The sequence below is a fragment of the Monodon monoceros genome, unplaced genomic scaffold (assembly GCF_005190385.1).
Source record: "Monodon monoceros isolate NGI ecotype Baffin Bay Population unplaced genomic scaffold, NGI_Narwhal_1 Super_Scaffold_21, whole genome shotgun sequence".
Lineage (NCBI taxonomy): Eukaryota > Metazoa > Chordata > Mammalia > Artiodactyla > Monodontidae > Monodon > Monodon monoceros.
This window is the reverse complement of record NW_021703778.1, coordinates 159,282,604-159,304,666: the sequence shown is the minus strand read 5'-3', so window position 1 is coordinate 159,304,666 and position 22,063 is coordinate 159,282,604. Positions and strand designations below refer to the sequence as shown.

The window sequence follows — 22,063 nt, the reverse complement described above, 5'->3', positions numbered from 1 at the left end:
TCAATTCACTTACAGCCATGCTGTCTGTACTGAGACGACCACTTTGTTTTTCACTTTCAGGATAGTATTCAATAAACGACATGAGGTATCCAACACTTTATTATAAAATAGGTTTTGTGTTAGATGATTTTGCTCAACTGGAGGCTCAAGTAAGTGTCCTCAAGTGTCCTTGAGCCTGGCTCAAGTAGGCCAGGCTATCATGTTTGATAGGTTAGGTGTGTCAAATGCACTTTTAACTTATGACATTTTTAACTTATGATGGGCTTATCAGATGCAACCCCATCATAAGTTGAGGAAGATCTGTATATTTTTTATTCTAAGTCACAGTATCACATAGGCCAGTAGGTCGTTCTCATATTATTAAGAAAAGCAACTGTGGTATTCCATTAAATATATTGGCCCCACTTGTGTTTCAGGGCAAGATACTAGTAGGGACAAGGAATGCTGAAATAATTGAAGTTGGAGAGAAAAATGCAGCATGTAATGTTTTAGTTAACGGTCATGTGGATGGACCTATATGGGGACTGGCGACACATCCTTCCAGGGATTTTTTCCTTTCTGCTGCAGAAGATGGGACAGTGAGACTCTGGGACATTGCTGATAAAGTAGGTATAATTTTTTTAAAAGATGTTACAATTTCTAAGAAGCAAAGTCCTAAATTGCTAGCACTTAAAAAACTATCTCAGCCTTGTGTTGAGAACTTGGGGGAGCAACTGGTTTACTTTGTAAGTACTCTGCTTAACGTAGTTCTCTGCGATTCTTTTGGTTCTTATGCAGAAGATGTTGAACAAAGTGAATTTGGGACATGCTGCTCGTACTGTGTGTTATAGCCCTGAAGGGGACATGGTGGCTATTGGAATGAAAAATGGAGAATTTATTATTTTACTTGTGAGCTCTCTAAAGATATGGGGAAAGAAGAGAGATAGACGATGTGCAATCCACGATATCAGGTTAGTCAACAAATGGAATGGTATGTCAAGGATGCTCTTTAAATGACCCAGCTTGCATTTGGAAAAAAGGTCCTTAGTGCCTGTAGCATTTCAACACGTCATAAATTGTATGCTGAAATATGGCTGTTCGTATACTTATCTACTTCTCCTTACTAAATTATGAGTCCATTGGGCACCAGCCACAGTGCCTTATAATAGCAAGTATTCAGGGAATGTTTGATGAATTAGTATCACACTGGACATGTCCAGTAAGTTCATCCTGCCAAGAATTATCTTCCTTCTGCCCTTAAAAGTCTGGAAAATTAGGGACTTCCCTGGCAGTCCAGTGGTTAGGACTTGGCGCTTTCACTGCTGTGGCCCGGGTTCAGTCCCTAGTTAGGGAACTAGGATACCACAAGCCACACAGCGTGGCAAAAAAAAAAAGCCTGGAAGGGCTTCCCTGGTGGCGCAGTAGTTAAGAATCCGCCTGCCGGTGCAGGGGACACAGGTTCGAGCCCTGGTCGGGGAAGATCCCGCATGCTGCAGAGCAACGAAGCCCATGCGCCACAACTACTGAGCCGTGCTCTAGAGCCCGTGAGCCACAACTACTGAGCCCATGTGCCTAGAGCGTGTGCTCTGCAATAAGAGAAGCCACTGCAATAAGAAGCCCACGCACCACAACAGAGAGTAGCCTCCACTCACCACAACTAGAGAAAGACCGCATGCAGCAACGAAGACCCAATGCAGCCCCCCCAAAAAAGCCTGGAAAATTAAAGTTATAACCCCAAACATCTCTTAGAAAGCCTGAAAAATTAAACTTATAACCCCAAACGTCTTTTACTTCTCTTCATCTCCACTGAATATATAGTTCATTCATTTAATCCATAGTCATTGAACATCTATGCCCCAGATTATGAATTAATTAAAACTTTTCTTGAGCCTTTTTCAGTGCTTAAGCTTATATTAACAGTGGTTACCATTTACTGAGCACTTCTGTGTGATCAAGATAGATTATTGAATCCAGGTCTGTCAAAAGCTTGCACTGTTTTCACCAGTAAAACCGTTTTTACAAATGAAACCTTCCTCAGATCTTCAGTATATAAAACAGTAATTATGGCTTCCCTCAGCTCTCCAGTTTCCCAAAGGTACATCAGCAAGACTTCTGGAGCGTTTTCAAAAAACTGAACTGTCCCATACTGCTTTGCATCATCGATAGGCAAATAGTACTTTATTATTTTAAAATAACTTCTTCCAAGCTTCAAGTAGTATCACTTCATCTAATAACATTACATGAGTTAAGCTGGTCTGTGTCCCTTGCTATTAAGATATGATCTTTCCAGATGAAAGGATCCTGTCGTACTGAATTATGTAATTTAGGAATATATGTAAATTGTTAGTGGCTTTTTAAAAACTGAGCTATTTTTAAAGAAATTAGGAGATGAAAATTCAGGAACCACTTAATGTTGAAGTAAAATATAAACCTTCTGTTTTATGTAACACAGACGAATATCAGTATACACAATCTGTTGTGACTATCAGGTAAATCTGTTTGAGGCCATATCACACATTATTTATCTCAAATACTTATTTTTGAGAACTGAAAAGTCAGTGGTCTTAAATGTTTATACTATTTCATGCGGTCTAATGCATCTTTTACATGGAATCTTTTGTTACATGTTCAGATTTAGTCCAGATTCCCGGTTTCTGGCAGTGGGTTCCAGTGAGAATTCAGTGGATTTTTATGACCTAACATTGGGTCCCACCCTTAACAGAATCAGCTACTGCAAAGACATTCCAAGCTTTGTCATTCAAATGGACTTCTCTGCAGATAGCAGACATCTCCAGGTACAGTACCAAGACTATTCAAATAGTCTTTACATTTTGTTAGTGAGTGCTTTTAAAACTCCTCTGTTCCAGAGCTTCTCAACTCTTGCCTTTTATTCACTACTATTCACTGTTTCTGCATAAATTCTTTACTAATCTATTCTTACCAGTCCTTTTCTTCATTTTTTTTGCTCACAGATTTTTGTAGTCATGTTTTAGTCTTAATAATGTTAGAAATGTAAATCAAGTAGCACTTTGCCAGTTTACTATAAACTACTTCTGGATTTTGCCTCTCACATGATGGAATTGTTCCATTTTAATATTATGAAAGGTCTCCACTGGTTGCTATAAACGGCATGTCTATGAAGTGCCTTCAGGAAAACATCTTATGGACCAGGCTGCCATTGACAGAATTACTTGGGCTACATGGACTAGGTAAATATTTCATATATCAGAAGGGAAGAGCTGACTGAAGGTCAGCAAGGAAAACTGGAAAATCCTATTTCTGAACAGTTAGAGCCATTCTCACTAAGGAACAGTAATTGAGTTTTAAGTTTTTGTTACCATCCTGAATTCTTCCTAAGAAGAGAATGATATACTTACTCATGCTGGGACCCCTTTTGATCAAATATATTTCTATGCTTTATCAGTTCTTTTAATTAAAGGAAATCAAAGTTGTGACTTTAAAGATGCCCTGATACTTCCTTAACATAAGTAGGTTTAATAACAGACAATGAAAACATGTATTGGGTACTGTTAGGCAACTGTATTATTTCCCTGTCTAAAGGAATGCTATTGATAGCAGCTGTTAGAAATGAAACCTTATAAAATGGGTTCAAATTTGCTGGCTGTAGAACAGATAACCATGCATAACCATCAATGAAAATGAAAAATGCCATCAACACTTTTAATTTTAAAATAGTTCTATCAGTTATCATAAAGTATTAGCTGACTTTATAAAGGATTAATCTATAAACCCTTAAAATTATAGAACTTCATTGAGAAAAGGTGTGTGTATTGGGGGTGAGGGAGTGCCATCCCGGCAGGTTCAGGCTTATGACAGGGTAACCCCTTGTCATAACTTATTCCTGTGTTTAAATAACGTAACTAGGTACTCAGAGGTTAATTACCAAGAAACTTTTTCAGTATGGTAAACCTGTGTGTGCTATGGTGGATTTTTTTTATTATCTCTAGCATTCTAGGAGATGAAGTTATGGGAATCTGGTCCAGACATGCTGAGAAAGCCGATGTCACCTGTGCCTGCGTCTCTCATTCAGGAATCAGCCTTGTAACAGGAGATGACTTTGGCATGGTTAAGTTATTTGACTTCCCATGTCCTGAAAAATTTGTAAGTTTATGTTGGGTTTAGTATTTTATGCAACTTTACTCCTGATTTAGACTTCTGATCATTAGTACTTTTTCCCACATAATAGCTAAAATGTTATTGTCTCATGATTTGAAAATACTTTTAAATTTGTGATTCTAAAATTTTTCTCCAAACTTCCTAAATCCATTACTCTGAAATAAAAGCTATTAGAAATTATCTCCCCTTGCCCTCAAGCCACGCCATCTTCGAAGAGTATCCTGTGATTAGTCTTTTATCAGACCTTTAATCAGTTACCAAATTTCAAATGCTTTTCAATGCAGATCCATGACTGATTCTGAGAAAGCATTTCATCATTAGCTGTGCTCCAAACTGCTTTCTCCACAGCACTCATGATGGAGATAATAGCTCCTGATTAAGAACCTTTGCCTTCTGTGTTCATCACACACCCTGAGCTTTGTTCTTGTTTTTTAGGCGAAGCACAAAAGGTTCTTGGGTCATTCGCCCCATGTGACAAATATTCGATTTACCAGTGGTGATCGACATGTTATTAGTGCTGGAGGTGATGACTGCAGGTTGGTAACTTTCTCAGCCCAAGAAGAGCAGGGAGTCTTTTACTAGTTAAGAGATTATTACTATTTCTTTGACAGGTTCAGTTTATGGACTCAGCTAGTCATCATAATAAGGTCGCCTAACCATATGGCTCCTTGGGGTCACATACTATGTAAATACAGAATAAAAGGAGTTGAAAGAGTGAAGTTTTTACACATGTATGATTTGAAAGCTTAATTTAAAACATTGTAAACTGTTCTGAAAATCTATAAATATAATGAACTCACTGCAGTTCTTTCTCTGATTGCAGTTTATTTGTCTGGAAATGTGTACATATGCCTCACTGAAAGATATGGATGCTGAGAAGACTCCATAAAGTAACAGCCTTGAGAAACCAGAACTACACAAGAGGAAAAAACCAGAACCAAACGCTGCATGGTCATGTGGTGCTAACTTAAGACTGTAACAGGGATTTATCCAAATTTGTTAAAATAGTAGAAAGATTGATAAGTTCAAAATATTTGTTATATGCACTAAATAACTGTCCATAATCCATACACTGCCAGATAATTACATTTCAAGGAGGGACTGAATAAATATTTGCTGGTAAAAGCCACCCCCCATTTTAGGGAGGATGCAGATTTGGCAGACTTTCTGGGGAGGTTTGGGAGACAGTGCTCCTCAAAGAAATGAACCAAAACCTTAAAAATCCAACTTGGATAATTTTCTTCCTCTTTTTAGCAAACCTTTTTCTTTTTAGAATTTATATTTTATTTTCAAGTTTCAGTTGTTTAATAAGATATTTTATCCTTGTGTTCACATCACCATCACCCTAAAGGATCACAGGTTTTAAAAGGCAAATGTTATTTTCCCTAAGAAAACACACACAGGCTTTACTGGAGAACATGATGCTTCTTAAGCATTAATAAAGTCCTGTTTATAAGGGACATTTTTCTCCTGGAAATTTTAAATTCAGGAACAAATCCAAAGTTAGTAGTGTATGATCGCTACATTTTGATTTTTGAGCTGTCAATCTTATGTTCAGAATTCATCCCTATAATTGAAAGAGTAAAATATGATCATGGCCTCATTAATGAAAAAGCAGTATGATGAACAGTCATTTCCAGTGGTGTACAGTTTAAGGTTTTATATAGCAATAGTATTTAACTGGCAGAGAATACTGAGTATTTAAAGATGTAGTCTAATAGAAACATTGTTTAACAGGTAAACTAAAGCGTGAAGTTCACATTTACGAAGTTATACAGTTTAGTTAACTCTTGAAATAAAATTTTTATAGCCTTTTTTTTCTATTGGAAAAACTTGTTTAGTTAGATGTATGTCGCCCCATCGGCTGACTTCAAAAGGAATGAAGATAGGTCCACTTGTAAAACTTGTCTATAAAAATTCCTTTTTGGTGGATTGGGGCTGAACTCTTAGATCTGTACTCCTATTCACTTTAAATGCTGCCAAAGATCGGTACTTGCCATTCAGGAACTTGCTGTTTAGCTTATCTGTAGTTTCCTGAAGACTGGAAGTTATGCAGATTGCTATTTAAAAATATATTTTTCTAAGTATGAAGAAGTTTAAGATGCTCTTTTGGTCCTATAATTTTTACTTTAATGTGTTAAATATCTTCGTAGCGTAATAGACCCCTTCTTCAGGTTTCTGGAAATCTGTTTTCTATGTGCAACACCTTGTAAATATTAAAAACAGATGTGGCTGAATTTTATCATGGAAAGCCTAAGCAGTGATTGAACCTGGCCAGTTTTAAAGCTCTGAATAGCTGTGTCTGAAGGACTGATTGGGGTGTTTGTTAAGAAGCTTGAAACATTAAGATCACTTTCTTTCATTTTTCTTATCAATGGATTCTCCTAAACTAAGCCCAATTTGAGAAGACACTAATATTAAGTTTCTATTCATGTGTATTATAAAGGAGCAGCCAATAAATTAGAGCAAAAAAATCCCATGAACCACACTCTCCTCTCCCTCTATTTTTGAGGCTGTTGCAGTTTCAAATTTTCCTTCTGAGTCAAGTTCACCTGCTTTTGGCTGAAGAGAAATTCCAGTTCCTTTACAGTGCGGGTAGAAACTCAACTATAACCTTAAGCAAATAAACTATATAGGATAAAATTGCTTCCACTGCATTTTTGTTCTTCCCAGTGGCCAACCTGGTAAGCCAGCCTGAATCACTGTTGTCAGTTTCCCAATTAAAGGTCACGTTGATTTTAAGTAGTCGTCCCACAGCCACCTTGCTTATAGCGGCCATCAACTACGGGAAGGTGAATAACCACAGTAGGCCATGTAGATTATGACCTATGTTTTTTTAACCCAGAGAATTACTTCTGTGTGCAGTATTTGACTAAACTCCCGAATTTGTAACCTGAGCCTTCTCCTAGCACCTTTAGTCCTGTTTCTGGCAGATGCATGCCAGAGCACCCTCTGCACCCTGGTTCCACTGTGGAATGCTAGCCACATCTGTTCCCTTATTTTTGGTGATCTTTTTCGATGATGGTTCATTTTGGACCAAGTTACCCAACAGATATTTTAGAGTCAACCTTAGCTTGCCCATAAACCATAGCAACTGAAGGAAAAAACTCTTAAATGTGTCTCCAGGCTGTGTCTATTAAATAGCAAAAAAACAATCTGATTTCAGCATGTTTTTATTTCCCTGTAAAATGGCTGAACTAAAACCACTTTAAGCTCTTGTTTCCTAGTTACGTTCTTTACAGTGAAATTATGAGAATGCAACTATACTCCATTTATAAGTAATGATACTTAAAAAGTCTGTTTAAATTTCTGGAAATACAATTTAAATCAAATTTCTTCTGCACAGATGTAGAGCATCTCAAGTAAACACTGGAATGAAAAAATACCTTCAATTCAATGAAGAAAACTTTTTAGAATGAAGTGGAATTGTCATTCATTTCACCCAAGCCTAACTAACTATATGATAGCTTTATGCATGCTCCTGTGTGCACTGTCTTTTTCTAATGTTCCAAGTCTTATAAAGCACAGCAAAGTGCAACTTAAAAGACTTTAAGTGCATCTTTAATAACTGGATAATTCTTTCTTCTCTCAATGGAAAAGAGATGGCCACAAGGCTGCTGGTTTTAGGCTCTGAAACGTGGACTTTTACATACGTAGTTTTATTATCCCTTGGGTATATGACTAAGCAAGTCAATGAACTTTTTTTCTTAATAGTTTAATTTGGTCCTGAGAATATTTTGAGTCTTTACTATCCCTTTTGCATTAACTCTTTTCTAACCAACTTTTAGCTTTACTTTTTTAAAAAACTACATCGTCTTTAAAATCAGTGATCTGTTATTTAATTCTAAAGCATTGGACCCTTCTTGCCTTAACAGTTTTAAAACCACATATACAAAAGCCTATTTTCATTCAGTATTCCAAAAGTTTAGTCCTATTTTGCAGTTTACCCATCTGATCTCTGTAATTATACAGTCATTTTAAAAAATCTAACTTTTACATTTAAAAAATTATCTTCAGTAATAACTATATTTTCTGTGGTGTTAGTTACTTCTTAGAATGTTATTTTTCAGAATGTGAGAATATATATGTATAGCTATAATCTTGTGAGTTTAAAGTTTGTTCTGATACCTTATGTATATACTTGTAAAAAATATTTTGTATAATTTTGTGATAATGTAGATCCCAAAATATTTATTTAAAAAACATATGTTAACAGTAAATGAAGGCATTTTAAGGAACTGTTGCTATTTTTTGCCCTTGCCATTCCAACTGTTTCACCCTACACGCCCCACCTCACTCATCCTTTCTCAGAAAGCAAGGGACTGAGATATTTGGGAACCATTTACCAAAGCAGCACTCAACCCAAGAAGCTTGTATTATCATGTTTTTCATACTAAATTCACTTTAAAAGTCGGGCTGAATAACTGTCTTAAGCCACCTCAACACTTTGGGCCACTCCTGTTTTCAGAGTCAAAGAAAACAGCAATCCAACTTTTGGAAGAAGGACAATGCCCTCATACATCTCTCTACACACATAGCAACGCTGTAGCCTGAAACTGGATTATCAGTACTAACAATGATATCACCAACATTGTAAATGCTGATACTTGAACACAGCAGTTTCACACACAAACATGCCTCAAATGTTTTAATAGAATTCAGCTTCCCCTGAAACTATCTTTCCATAGTCAAAACAAAACAACACCCAATGTTAAAATCACTTAATAAACGTACAAACTTGAAAAATTAGACACTTCAGATAGATAGGCAATAAACTTCATTATTATGAAAGCAATATATTCCAAGTTTCAAAGATTTGACAAATTCTGTAGAATGTCTTTCATCAGTAATGGAAACTTTCAAACTCCATAGTCTTCTGCCAAGTAGGACTGGGTGTCATTCACTGAATAAAAGAAAACCAAATTTTTTTTCAATTAACTGCTTTAATTAACATCAGTTAAGAGAAGTTGTGTTTTTTCAGACAATGAATATTTGGTTCTAGTACTAACATGCATTTAAATTTACAGGCCACAGTAAAAATATTTTGAAATTTACTTTCAATGTTTTACAATTACTAATGTCTAAGAAAACTGATGTGAGATTTGTAAGCAGTATAACTCTTGAAGGCCTTAAGTTTATGTTCACATAGTATGTTCAGAAGTTAAAAATCTGATGTGGAGATGACCTAGGTAAAGAAGCAATTGCTGAATGAAACAAAATTTGGTTTATGTAGTAGATTATTTTTCCACAGGACCCTTAATTGAACAGCAGAGAAAAACCAAAGTGATTAAGTTTCCCCCAAATTTGTATGCTTATAAATTTAAGAAACTAGATACTAGAAAAGCATTTGAAATGACATTAGAAAAACTGATGTTAACCTTTACCTGGTTTGAGGTCGAATCCATTTCAAGGCATGTCGTGGTGGTACAGTAATGGTGGGATGATAAAATGTACAGTCAGGTCTTGTACACTGAGTGTTAAATCTACAGTGCTAAGGAGAGAGAATAGTTTCAACATCTGCAAAGCTAATACAAAAAAACACAGCAATCTGAGATGACAGCAACCAGCCCACCACAAGGTTAATGGGGCAGCAGAGATGATCTGCAACTTTCGCTTTAATACACCACTGAAGCCCTGAAAAATGGACCCCCACCAAGACACAAAATCCTAATGAAAGAATAACAGCAAGTTAAGTTTCAAAAGGGACTTTCGTATGTAATACAAACTGCCTCTAATCAATGTACTAACCACCTTGCACATACTGCCCAACATCCCTTATATTTTACCCCCATCTATGCCCAACTGCAGTTGGGGAAGTAAAGGCCTTTCGTACGGTTTCCAGACTGCTATTTCAAAGAGAAGATGATTCATGCTGAGCAACTAAACAGCTGGAGACACATCAACCAATCTTTAGTACCCAGACAATTAAAACCATGGTAGAAGTATGGATGGTATCATTAAGTACTACTGGATTTCATCATCTCAGTTCTGGCATGAGGGCTGCGGGAGGGGGAACACACACAGGGGCAAAGAAGAATGGAAAGTGACCGGCGAAAGTGAGCTTCATTCTCCTAAGAGATTAGGCTACTGACATTAAATTGGTTCAGACAGCTTGGCCTAATGGGCCAGACGCGGGCTCAGGGACAACTAAGGAATAACTTAAAGATCTTAAAAACCATAACATGAACTCTAACAAAAAAGTTAAACATTGGGGGGTGGGGGAAGGAAGACAGTATAGTTTGCTAGTGACCTTACAAGCTCAGAATTGAGAAGTTACCACTAAATTCATTTTTGGGAAAATTAAAGTTCTTACTTTTGGATGATAGAAGGGACATTCCATTTTCTTACAAGCAGGGAAGTAACGGCAGAGCTGACTACTAGAAGGTGGTGCTGGTGTTGCAACTGCTGACAAAAATAAGGACAAAGGTGAAATTTATTTGGCAAAATAATTTTTAATGCAGTCTGCTGATATTTTTATGGGACCCACTTTTAAGTTAAAACACAAGGAGATTTATGTATTCATTAGTTAAAATAAAATACTTTAGGGCTTCCCTGGTGGCGCAGTGGTTGGGAGTCTGCCTGCCGATGCAGGGGACACGGGTTCGTGCCCCAGTCCGGGAAGATCCCACATGCTGCGGAGCGGCTGGGCCCGTGAGCCATGGCCGCTGAGCCTGCACGTCCACAGCCTGTGCTCCGCAACGGGAGAGGCCACAGCAGTGAGAGGCCCGCGTACCACACACACAAAAAAAAACTTTAGAATACTATAGGATGGGTACACTTATTCTTTAAAGATTAGTTAGAATAACTGATTATGGCACAATGATTTCTGAAACTATTCCTTGTTTTTCTTTTTAATTCAGTTTATAGTCACAAAATGTTATTTTTTCATTTTTCACCCAAATGTAGTAGGGCACAAAGTCACCAACCTGGTTTTGGAGGCAGTACTGGAATTCTTCTACTCATATGAGTGAAGGGACACTCTGGTTTAGTACATTTTGCATCGTATTTACAATTTGGATGAACAAACAAACATTTTTCAGCGAATTTACAATTGGGGAAGGCTCTATAAAACAAAAAGACATATTACTCACATTTAATCTCCTCAATACATTACTAGTTTTTTGTAGAGAGGGTCCATTATACTCCTAATTTCATCACTACTTGTTTTGAGAAACACAGAAGTAACAGAAAAAAAAGGAAACTCCATTTCTAAATGATGCCAGATATCAAAACAGGACACAACTGTCTATTCCAAAGCCTGGGGTAACTGGTAATTCAACTCAAGCCAAGCCACCATGAAAGGTAGAAGGGTTTTTTGTGATAATAAGAAACACCACTTACTCTCTAATTAAGGTCTATGTAACACTGTATGGAGTAAACTCAATTTATGTGAGCACAACATATATGCAAGGCACCATACTATGAGGGGAAAAAAAAAAAAATGAGACATTCTATGGTCTCCCTCTATATGCACATCCATAAAATTCTCACATCAAAATTTCCTTAAAGTTAAAACATGATGAGATTCCACCTACAGGACCAAAAAAAAAAAAAAAAAAATCATCTCTCAAAGCTCACTCCACAGAACCAGCCAGCTAGCAAGCAAAAATCAGACTTAAGTCCAGAATATTTTCTCATTACCTATTAACTAATTTTTTCCCCAAAGTCTTAAAATCTGTGTGTGAACACAATGCAAACTGGGGCGGTTACCATATATACCCATCTCCTTAAGTGTACAGAATCCTCAAGGAAACCCAGGAATTTCAGTATCTCAAGGTATGAGGCCCAAAGAAGCCTCCTCCTACCTCCGCCACCAAATACACACAGACACAAGCCAATGCTGTCCTGCGAGCGCCGGAGTAAGTATCACTGCTGCATTTAGTTGTAGAACTCAAACTTGTCCACAGAAGAGAACAAACAGAAGTCAGCTGTAGCTAGAATTAACCTGAAAACAGAGTTCGTGCGCTGCTACTCACTTGCAAGGCGACACAGGATGATGGTAAGCACACTCATCCCCATTTTTACAGGCAGGCCAGTACTTGCAGCGCTCCAAAAGCTTTTCTGGTTTCTGTGCCACACTCAGTTCACTCATCTCAGCTACAAAGGGAAACAAAAGTATCTCATTAATTCTGATCAATTCAGGGACATGGCACCTTTAATAAATTTCCCTCAAAACCCAGTCTTACAATCTTACGTTCTTCTACATGTATAAGTTACACAAAATAAATGAGTCCAAGTAATTTGATTAACACAGATACTAGAATCCTATAAAAGATTACTAGGAAGTAGACTACGGTTTTCACTGTGAAGAGTAAAGTGGACAGTGATGCTGCAACTAGAGCCAAGTTCTCACCGAAAAATTCTAACTCTCAAAATTATTTCAGCTGAATTAAGTATAAAACAGGAAAGAATGTCAAATAGGGAGCCAATAAAATGAAATGAGAACTGAGCACACCAGGTGATAAAAAATGTGAACTAATTCTCATATTCCGGTTGAGATGATGAGTGTCTCAATACAAGCGTTCCCACTCGCTGAGGTATGTGCGATTTTCTAAGTCCAGGTGATAACTTCACATCAATGTACAAAGGGAAGAAAAGATTTTTGCTTAAAATGAGTCACAAATGTCATAACCTACAGGGACCTGGCAGATCACCTAACAGAGTGAGGCTGGCTGGGTGTAAGGTGATCAAATGGCAGAAACCAAGGAACAAAAAAACAGAGGAAAACAAAGGTTCGGAAGAGCAGCCCAAAGAGCAAGTGTGTGACCACCCACGGCGCTCACTGCCGCTCCACTCAGGAGGCCATGTCCCAGTTACAACGTCAACTACTATGACGTGGGAAAATGGAACTAGTGTTGCCAGACTGCCTCCCAATTCAGGAAGCCAAAGACCTTTTTATATGATATCTAAAATTTATTTTATTTTTTGGCCAGGCTGTGCGGCATTCAGTATCTTAGCTCCCCAACCAGGGATCGAACCCGTGCCCCCTGCAGTGGAAGTGCAGACTCCTAACCACTGGACTGCCAAGAAATTCCCCTATGAGATCTAAATTTTAAATGCTAGCAACTAACTGACACTTAAAACACAGAATAAACCAAATAAAATTACACCTGAAGGCTGCCAGCTTCTGGCCCAAGACACCCTAGACAAAAAAACAAAGAATCAAGGGTGTTACATATTATGGTTCGTATTCATGTTCATCAGAGCAACCAGCACTTCAAGCACATCCCCTAGTCCTCCTGCAGCTGCAATTTGGCTCTGTCCCTTACTGGCTGAGCTAGACACTTTGGGCATGTGTTATCCAACATCTCTGAACTTCTGTTTCCTCATCTATACCAAGAGAAAATAATGTCTTCCTTAAGAGTTTCATGATTTAATGTAAAGAAGAATGTAAAACAGGCAACCAATCAAAACCAAACAATGCAACAGCCAGTATCAGGAGTACTTATTGTTGTAGTGACCCAACCTCTGTCTTCATGAAGGAGAACAAGGCACACAAATCCCGTCCTGAAGCCCAGCTAGGAGCATAATCAGACAGCCATCAGGACTGTGCCTGACAAATTTTCCATGCTACTTTAAAAACAGTAAAATTTATTATTTAGCTCCAGGATATAAAAGTATCCAATATGATAGTCTGGAAGGAGGAGTTTTCTCCACTTTTAAATTTTTTTGTGTGTAACTCCTGCAGAGAAAATATGTTTTACCATCCCCTCCTAAAGAACATACTTTAAACCCATATACATGAGAATGCAGACCATGCGAAAGAAGTTAAGAGAATACCCAAGAGCAGGTTGGCTGGAAAATGGAGTAAAGCTGCTAGATCTCATGAGCAATATTAAAGAAGTTGAACGCTTTACAAGGAAACTTTATCTTTCTGATGAAAAAATTACATCATATATACACAAAGGTCACAATGCTGGTTTTCCCTAACATTTACTTCATAAGCTATTAAAACTCTTCCTATTTAAGTTTTAAGAGGCAAATTCACTTTTTATTGCAAGCTATAAAATCTGTGCTGCCATATAAGGCCAGTGGGAGCGGCTTAAAACATATGCTGCTGTTGGTGGCCTCCTTGAAACACTCAACAGAAAGCCACCAAAAGCAATTACCAAGTTTCAAACTCCCTACTTGGAGGTGGAGAGCAAGAGAGACCAGAGCCTCTTTGTGGAGTTTTTCCAGCCTCACTTATGTCCTAACTACCATTACAAAGCTTCATCTTTGAGGAGCCATGAAAAATTGAGAGTCCCAGATCAAAGCAATGGTAAAGCAGGCTCACCACTCATCACAGTTGTCTGCATAACGGCCACAGCACTTGTGTAACCCAGGCAAGAATTTCTACTAACATGTTATTTAGAGTGTCACTGCTATGACACGTATACCAATAAAGCCTAACGTGGACATCTACATTTAAACAAAATTAGACCCTAACACACCAAAAATTAAACTACCAAACTGAAAACCAAAGTACTAAAAACACCAGAATCTTCTCTTATTTTAGACAAATATATACAGGATCAAGAAATCTGGACTGCCTGATTACTATAGTTCTTACCACCTTGCTTAACATGTACAATTTTTCTTCCTTTCAAAGAAAGGTCAAATATTTCAACTCCCTCCACCAATCAAAACCATGACACTGCACTACTGACAGCAGAAAGAGCCCTCAGTGAAGGATAACAGCGCCATCTCCTTTGCTCAGTCATGATCTCCCCCTGAAGGCTATTTTTAGCGACTGTATGTATTTGGTACATTTTCGTATCTCTACCAAAAGAGGATTACTTTCCAAAAATATCAAAACCCATTATTGTTTTTTCTTTGATACTCTTCATATTTAAGATTCAGTAACTGTCTCCCCTGCCAATGAAGGTGTCCCTAAAATTTTTACAAGCTATGAGGAGCATGATTATCATTCTCTAACATGAATGAAAATGCTCAGTGGCACTGCACCTGCCACTGGTGTCCAGTGAGAGAAGCACTGATAAGAAATGCCTAAAAGCATGCTGCTATCTGAACTGAGTTCACCTGATTTCCAGTAACTACTATGCCTCTATATCAATTAATTTAAACATAAGGTCTTTTCTAAACTTCCAAGAAGTATTTTGACAGATTAGGTGAGAAACTCCTTTCAAGGGAATTTCACTGAGGTAGAAATAGCATCGAAATCCAAATTGACTTTTCTGTCAAGCTAATTACGAGAGACTACTGCTGGTTCAAGTGGAAAGTAACAAGTATAGTTTCTAAATGGGAAAAAAAGGTAAACAAGGCACCAAGAACGATGGTTCATCCTTTAACAAGTATAATGAAGAGGTATTTTGTGGCTTCCATGGCTGAACTCCATTTTAGCACTGGAGTAACAGCCCACTTATGGAACACATAAGGGACAAACAGTCTCAAATTTAACTGGTCGTTTTGTCTGAGAGAAGGAAAAAGGCCACTACTGAATTATAAATAAAAGCAAGGCCTACAACCAATATTCATTCAAGGTTGAGAAACATGTCAAAGACATCCTTCACAATGACAGCACCCTGAGAAGGGAAAGTCTGAGCTCCCAACACACCGTTTGTAAAGCTACCATCTGGGTCCTCAAGCTGCCTGCTCAGCAAGTGCAACTGCTGTGGGTGGAGGAGACCCGCGAGTCCCTCGTGTGAGGCTGCAGTGTGGTGTGCGGGTCTCATTCCTTCAAAGCTCATGTCCTCCTCTTGATCTGACATGTATCCTGGGGGGCTGGGAACACCATCCAGCGTCACTATAAACTTGGGACTTGCAGGTTTATCTGGTTGTACAAGATCTCTGCCAGACAGATAGAAAATACCATAGAATTAGGGAAACACGCACAAAAAGCCAAGCCTCCTAGAGTGCTCTTCAACAGAACTATCAGTCCCTTCCTTGGTTTGTGGTTTCTTCATTAACAAAAAAGACTTGGTAGGACTTAAGGTACAGCATCAGTGGATTCCTGCTAACACACAATGACTACGGCCAATCACTGCAGCATCAACACCACCGACCCTTCAGGCTGCTCTCAGGGCAATCTCCCCTCAACCCTGACCCCTGGCATCCGTTTGACCTTCATAGGGTCAAATGGAAATAAACGGAGAAACCAGCATCTATGCTCAGAACACAGAGCCAGCAGTTCTATATTTACACTGATTTTATTAACTCTATGTTTGTTTCTTTACAGAACATTCAGTCCATTATCTAAGGAAATAATCACCCCAACCCAATCTGCTAACTCTCTGGTTAGACTTCCTGATTTTGATCACCTGGCTTTTTAAATTTCATTTCCTGAATGTGCATAAAGAAAAGAATCTCTTCAGATTCTTTTTTTTTCTTTTTTTTTTGTGCGGGCCTCTCACCGTCGCGGTATCTCCCGCTGAGGAGCACAGGCTCCGCGGCATGTGGGATCTTCCCGGACCGGGGCATGAACCCGCGTCCCCCTGCATTGGCAGGCGGATTCCCAACCACTGCGACACCAGGGAAGCCCCTCTTAAGATTCTTAAGGATCTCTTAAGGAAAGAGCTAAATCATATACTGACTTATTTGCAGGATAATGGATTTCTGAATAAGAAAGATGAACTGGAGTTTTTGAAAACTGGATCATGGCCTAACTACAGAATCACTAAAGCACTCTACACTGGGGGCTAGGATGGGGAGGGGGGAAGCTGGGAACTAAAGGTTAACCTCCACTTCTAATCAACACAAATTAGCTACACAAGAAAAAGAAACCATCTACCGTGTCTGCATAAGGTGTCCTGAAAGTACCCGAAGGGTATCTGCAGTCTTCATCCCCGACTCTTGGTTTGGTGCCACTACTATTTCCTCAGACAGCTTTGGCTTCTTCAGAATAAATGATCTTGTGTCTGCATGGACCATGGATTCCATGTCATAGTAATCTGAGCCAAAAAAATTGGCCACAAATGTTTACTTTTGAATATACCTTGCATTCCCAACATCACACACGTGAGAAGAATGTCAATCTTTTATATATTTGTAATTATTTTCAAAGGAAAATTACAATGGTTCTACTCGGGAATAAGGCTGCAATTCTATGCCAAACATCTTTTCAAAGAAGTCAAGTTTTCCTTTCCTCATACAGCATATTATCAAGGCATTCTAATGAACACTTCCTGCCTACAGTATAGAAAGGTTCTTCCATGAGGCATCTAATGGGATATTATTAACAATAAAACTTACTTTAAGTACAATATTTTCTAAAAACAAAAAGAATAAAGGATCTTAATGCACCCTAGAATGATACGAAGGCTGTTTTAAAAAAAACAATCTTTCTAAAATGTGTTTTGTTCATTTTGCACACTTACAGAGCAGAACATACCCTGATGAAAAGAATACAACTGGCATAATTTCTGCCTGGTTGTAGATGGACTACTTTGAAAGGGAATTCTAAGATGAACTGACATTGTTAAAAATATAGCAAGGAAAACTGACCTTTAATGTAAGCAGCCACAGATCACATCATCTACGATATGATTTTTAAGCTAAACTACTTTATACAATACACCAAGACCTGGAGCCCAGGATGCAGTTGATTGACCTATCAATAGGCAATCAACGGAATGAAGTTAGTAAGTCACAATTCTCTTAAAATTACCAGGCAAATAACAGAAACCAAAATTCACAGGATATTTATTCACGTTCATTCACTGAACAAACCGAACATGTGAGAGCACTGTGCTAGGTACACAAAGAAAAAATAGAGAAATAGATGTATACATAATTTCAGAACAGCATGCCCCAAAAGGTGATCCAAAAGAGGTATGAACAAAGTGTTGGGAGAATACAAAGTAACCTACTCCGGCTGGGAAATCAAGGAAAAGCTTACAGAGAAAAAAAAAAAAAGCTTACAGAGGATGAACATTTGAAGCAGGTATTAAAGGAATGATCAGGAATAAACTAAGAGGGAGAGAGAACTGGAGAATAGAGCATTTCAGGTAGAGTCACTGGAGAAAGGCAGGGGCTCTCCTAGGGACACGGTGAGAAACGTGGTGTGACTCGAGGGGTATGTGGAGGGCTGAGTAGGTAAGTGGCAAGAAGGCTGAGGCGTAAAGGATCTTGTATGTGCCAATGAGTTTGGATTCTGGTCTAGAAGAAGTAAGTAATCCAGAGAGTTTTCTAAGTAGGGAAGTGACATGAGCAAGTTGGTTTTTGGAAAAACACAGTGGCAGGAATGGACTGGAGTCCCAGATCTCAGCTATGAGGGCTTCTTCCCAAGAGGGATGGAGAGACTCCGAAATACCAGATTCTCACCCCTTGTCCTCTCCTCACACACGTCAGAGGAAGAGGAGACACATTCCACACTCGAATTGGCACTAGACTTCACAGCAGATGCATTTTCAACTACTGTCCCAGGAAGGAGGCAAACCTGCTTTCCCCTGCAAGGGCAGGAGAAACAGTAAGACAAGTAAAGGAGGAGAGGCTTGTCCTTGAAGCAGGACAGGAGAAAGAACAGTCTTGAAAGAGGGCAAAGATAAATTTCAATTTTAGATTTCTTTAGTTTGAGGTTTTTGTGGGACACTCAGGTGTTTAGAAAGAAGTTGAAAATTCAGATTCGAGACTATCAGGAGAGGGAGAGAAGTAAGAGAAGCGGAGTCGAAGCTGAAGGTGAAATGAGGACATTTAATAAACTGTACATAGTCGGCGCTGCCGTCTTCTCACTGAATCCTCACAGGGAGCCTGGGAAGCAGGTTTTCCTCCATGTTACAGACGACCACTTTGCAATTCCAAGCTCTCAGATGGTTTACTGAGCTCTCAGAGCTATAGCAACAGGAGGGCCGCAGTTCAGTCCACGGGCTGCTGCCCCTTCTCACCGCCCTGTTCTTTCTGAGGCACAGCAGACACTAGTCTGCATCTTGGGAGAATACAGTAGAGACGGAAATAATGCTGAGGGCACGACAAAGGATAAAGTTAACATTTTAAGGGGCAGTAGCGGAGAAGGGGAGTTGAAGGAGAATGAAAAGGAATTAGTAGAAAAACAGAGAGAGAGTGAAGTCCTGGAAGCCAAAGGATCAAAGATGGAAGAAAACATTGGGACTCAAGTGCCACACACCACAGAGTTTAGAGAGCTGTGCACAGAAAACAGAGCTATACGCTCCACACGAGCCACTGGTCACCTCTGCGAGACTCACGAGAGCAGCCTGGGTCAAGCAGGCAGACAGATGGGAGAGTCAGTGACATCTTCTGGGTAAAGACCACAGGCTGAACCCACGCATTGTTTCCTCCTGAAACTCTAATAAAAGGTCAATTAAAGGGTTAATTTTTTAAAAACTCACAGAGAAAATAATTGTAAAAGAAGAGATAACCGTATTTTGAAAGCAGAAAACTAACTTAGTAGATCTCGAAAAGCAGAATCATAAGCCGATAATAAAGCAATCTAATGTGGATCCCAAGATTCTTCAAAGGCTAAGAAAGTGGCAGCACAGGGGACCCTGGGAAGGGGTTGGGAGAAAACAGGGTACAACAGAAGCGGGTTCAAGTGTCCATTTCTCTTTTATTTATCTGTTTTCTTCTTTTCTGATCCTTACCACACCTATTCCCCTAACCTTTATATTAAAGATACTTGGAATAATTGGAGATGTGCTTTCCCACCGATCATTGCTAGGTAAGCTTATGGACGAAGCATCACGGTCTCTGACAGGAAAAGGTGCCACAACAAAATTAACTAAACGTATATACTATTAGTTTTAAAAATCAGTTAGATTTCCTGGTAACCTTCGACCACTTCTCTCTTAGAGAAAAGTGGAGCTTTAGACTCCTGAAAAGGTAAAAACAGAGAGGGTTTCTGGACCAATGAATGCCAGCCATGTTGAAAGCAGTACGATTCTGAAAACGTGTGGATTAAGTAAACATTACATAGTAGTTAATGTTGAGGTGCGTCCCTCAGCCCCCTGTCCCCACTTAGCTCCCAGAACCCTGACAGCCATTCCATTTCTTAAAAGATCTTTCTTTGGAGAAGCTTACCAACCTGATAGAAAAGACCCAAAGACACAGACATCATGGTGCCCCCAAAGTAAACAGGCAAGACAAATCACTCTCCACTGCAGGGTCTACATTCAAAAGTCAAAACCCCCTACCTCATCCCCCAGTTAATGAACCCAAAACACCAACCAGCTTTTTAAGTGCCCCACTCTTAAATATAAGTCAACCAAGGATCCTCAGACATCTGAGAACCTGTCATGAAATACAGTGATCAAAGCAAACAACCTGGAGAAAACAAGACCAAGGAGGGAGGGGAGGAAAATGTCCAAAACTACCTTTAATATCTTCAGAGAAATAAGAGAAAGTATTGCATACATGAAATAAAATCAGTAGGTTAAAAAATAAATTAAAGGAATATGCAGAAACAAAAGGGCTCTCAGAAATAAAAAACGTGATAGGAGGTAAGCAAAGGATGTACTAACTCGTAAGCCTTGTAGAACTGCTTGATGCTTCAAATTGTACATGCATCATGGATAAAAATAAAGGAAACAAAAAAAGTTTAAGAGTTGATGACGTAAATACAACATACACAGACCTTAGCTGCCAAACATTTTGAAAATACTCTTATGTAGAAAGCAGGATGGAATGTGGGTAGATGAGAGGGCAACATCAAGGATGAAGAAAACCTCAACACCTTTATAGACAGAAGGGAGAAGCCAGAAGAGGGGAGAGCCTAAAGCTACAGAAGTGTGGTGACACCGGCGACACCAGGATGTTCGTCAACTGAGTAGGATCTGGCATCTGGGTAAAAGGTAACCCTTAGAGACAGTAAGCACACCTTTCTAAGACAGAGGCCAGGAAGGGTCAGGGAATATAGTTGCTGACTGTGGAATCCTGAACATGGGTGAAGAAAATTCAGTTAGGAGCCAACAGGGAGGGGTCAAGGGACCACAGCTTCCAACACTGGGCAGGTTTAGAGGAAACAGATGCAGGAGAAAACAGGATCTGAATTAACGACTCCAGGGATCCAATGGCTCCTTTCATTTATTCAGCAGACAGTTATTAGGCACTTACACGCATCTGGCAGGGGCCAGGCACTGAGAACACAAAGATAAATAAGGCACTCACCCCAGTCCTGAGGTAGCCCATGGTATTTCTGTCTGTGTGCTGGGGGTCAGGGAGACAGGTAAACAAGTTACAGTGGCTCTAAGAATGGTAAGCTCTAGGTATAGCCCTGGCCATGAGATTCTAAAGTGAAGCACAAGTGAGGAGATAATGTTGAACATGCCAGAGGACACTAAAGCAGCTCAGGGCAATGGCAAAATTTGGACAGAGAGTAGGGTAGGGACTCAAGTGGTCCCTAAAGCAGGGGCATGAGCAGCCAACAGTTTGCAGGGACCTGGGTGAAATGGCATCAAAGGAAGAAAGTTTCTGCATGAGGTGAAAAATACAAACACCACATAGCATGAAGAAAATGCAGATCTTATCTCCTGGCCCTAAAATATTTTCACAGATCTTAATATGGCACCTTAGGGCAGGATCTAAGACATACAAGATACATTAAATGAGGTGTAAGGAATGGAAATAACAACTGAAAAATGCTAGATTACAAAGAAAATTTAAGATTATTACCAACCTTGACTGATCTGCAGAGTTTCTGCCATTACTGGGTCAATTTGCAGTCGGGATAACAATTGCCTCTGTTGAGTTCCTAGAATATAAATTTTAAAACTTCACTAAGCTTAAAAAACAAACAATACCAGCACGTGTGCTTCCCAGAAATTAAGACCAAAATAATCTTTCTGGGTTCTTAATTGGAAGTCTTTAAAATAGTTTAAAGCTTCAACAATACAATTTAATAATATTTATAGACCAAAGGTCTGTAAGACAAAAATCTGTACTCAGGTTAAATCAAAAATGGCAATGGTTCTCCCTGTCTGGAAGCTGGTTTCCCTGGATTGGAGATAAAGCCTGGTGATAAAGAAAAAGGGGGTGCAAAAGCGAGGGGGAGGTGCTG

The 22,063-nt window shown here is 39.0% G+C and overlaps 2 protein-coding genes across 21 annotated transcripts in view; one reads left to right on the top strand and one right to left on the bottom strand.

Moving 5' to 3' along the window:
- Window positions 1–5,128, top strand: part of EML5 (EMAP like 5) — a 160,189-nt gene extending 155,061 nt beyond the window's left edge. For 2 of the 3 annotated variants that reach the window (XM_029237319.1, XM_029237320.1), the window contains 7 exons: window positions 417–605; window positions 778–950; window positions 2,612–2,774; window positions 3,085–3,188; window positions 3,948–4,101; window positions 4,552–4,652; window positions 4,940–5,128. In XM_029237319.1, coding sequence (XP_029093152.1) covers window positions 417–605; window positions 778–950; window positions 2,612–2,774; window positions 3,085–3,188; window positions 3,948–4,101; window positions 4,552–4,652; window positions 4,940–4,976 — 921 coding nt within the window. In that variant the 3' untranslated portion in view covers window positions 4,977–5,128. Of the gene's footprint in view, window positions 1–416; window positions 606–777; window positions 951–2,611; window positions 2,775–3,084; window positions 3,189–3,947; window positions 4,102–4,551; window positions 4,653–4,939 lie in introns of those variants that run through there. The other variant, XR_003795831.1, reaches the window with a different exon arrangement.
- A 2,635-nt stretch (window positions 5,129–7,763) lies between these two features.
- ZC3H14 (zinc finger CCCH-type containing 14) overlaps window positions 7,764–22,063 on the bottom strand; it is a 39,873-nt gene continuing 25,573 nt past the window's right edge. The window contains exons 10-17 of one of the 18 annotated variants that reach the window (XM_029237323.1): window positions 21,683–21,757; window positions 16,847–17,006; window positions 15,674–15,906; window positions 12,093–12,213; window positions 11,043–11,179; window positions 10,430–10,518; window positions 9,501–9,607; window positions 7,764–9,019 (exon numbers count right to left, since the gene is read on the bottom strand). In XM_029237323.1, the coding sequence (XP_029093156.1) occupies window positions 9,013–9,019; window positions 9,501–9,607; window positions 10,430–10,518; window positions 11,043–11,179; window positions 12,093–12,213; window positions 15,674–15,906; window positions 16,847–17,006; window positions 21,683–21,757 (929 nt within the window). In that variant the 3' untranslated portion in view covers window positions 7,764–9,012. Of the gene's footprint in view, window positions 9,020–9,500; window positions 9,608–10,429; window positions 10,522–11,042; window positions 11,180–12,092; window positions 12,214–15,673; window positions 15,907–16,846; window positions 17,007–21,682; window positions 21,758–22,063 lie in introns of all 18 variants that reach the window. The other 17 variants (XM_029237326.1, XM_029237331.1, XM_029237329.1 and 14 more) reach the window with 17 other exon arrangements.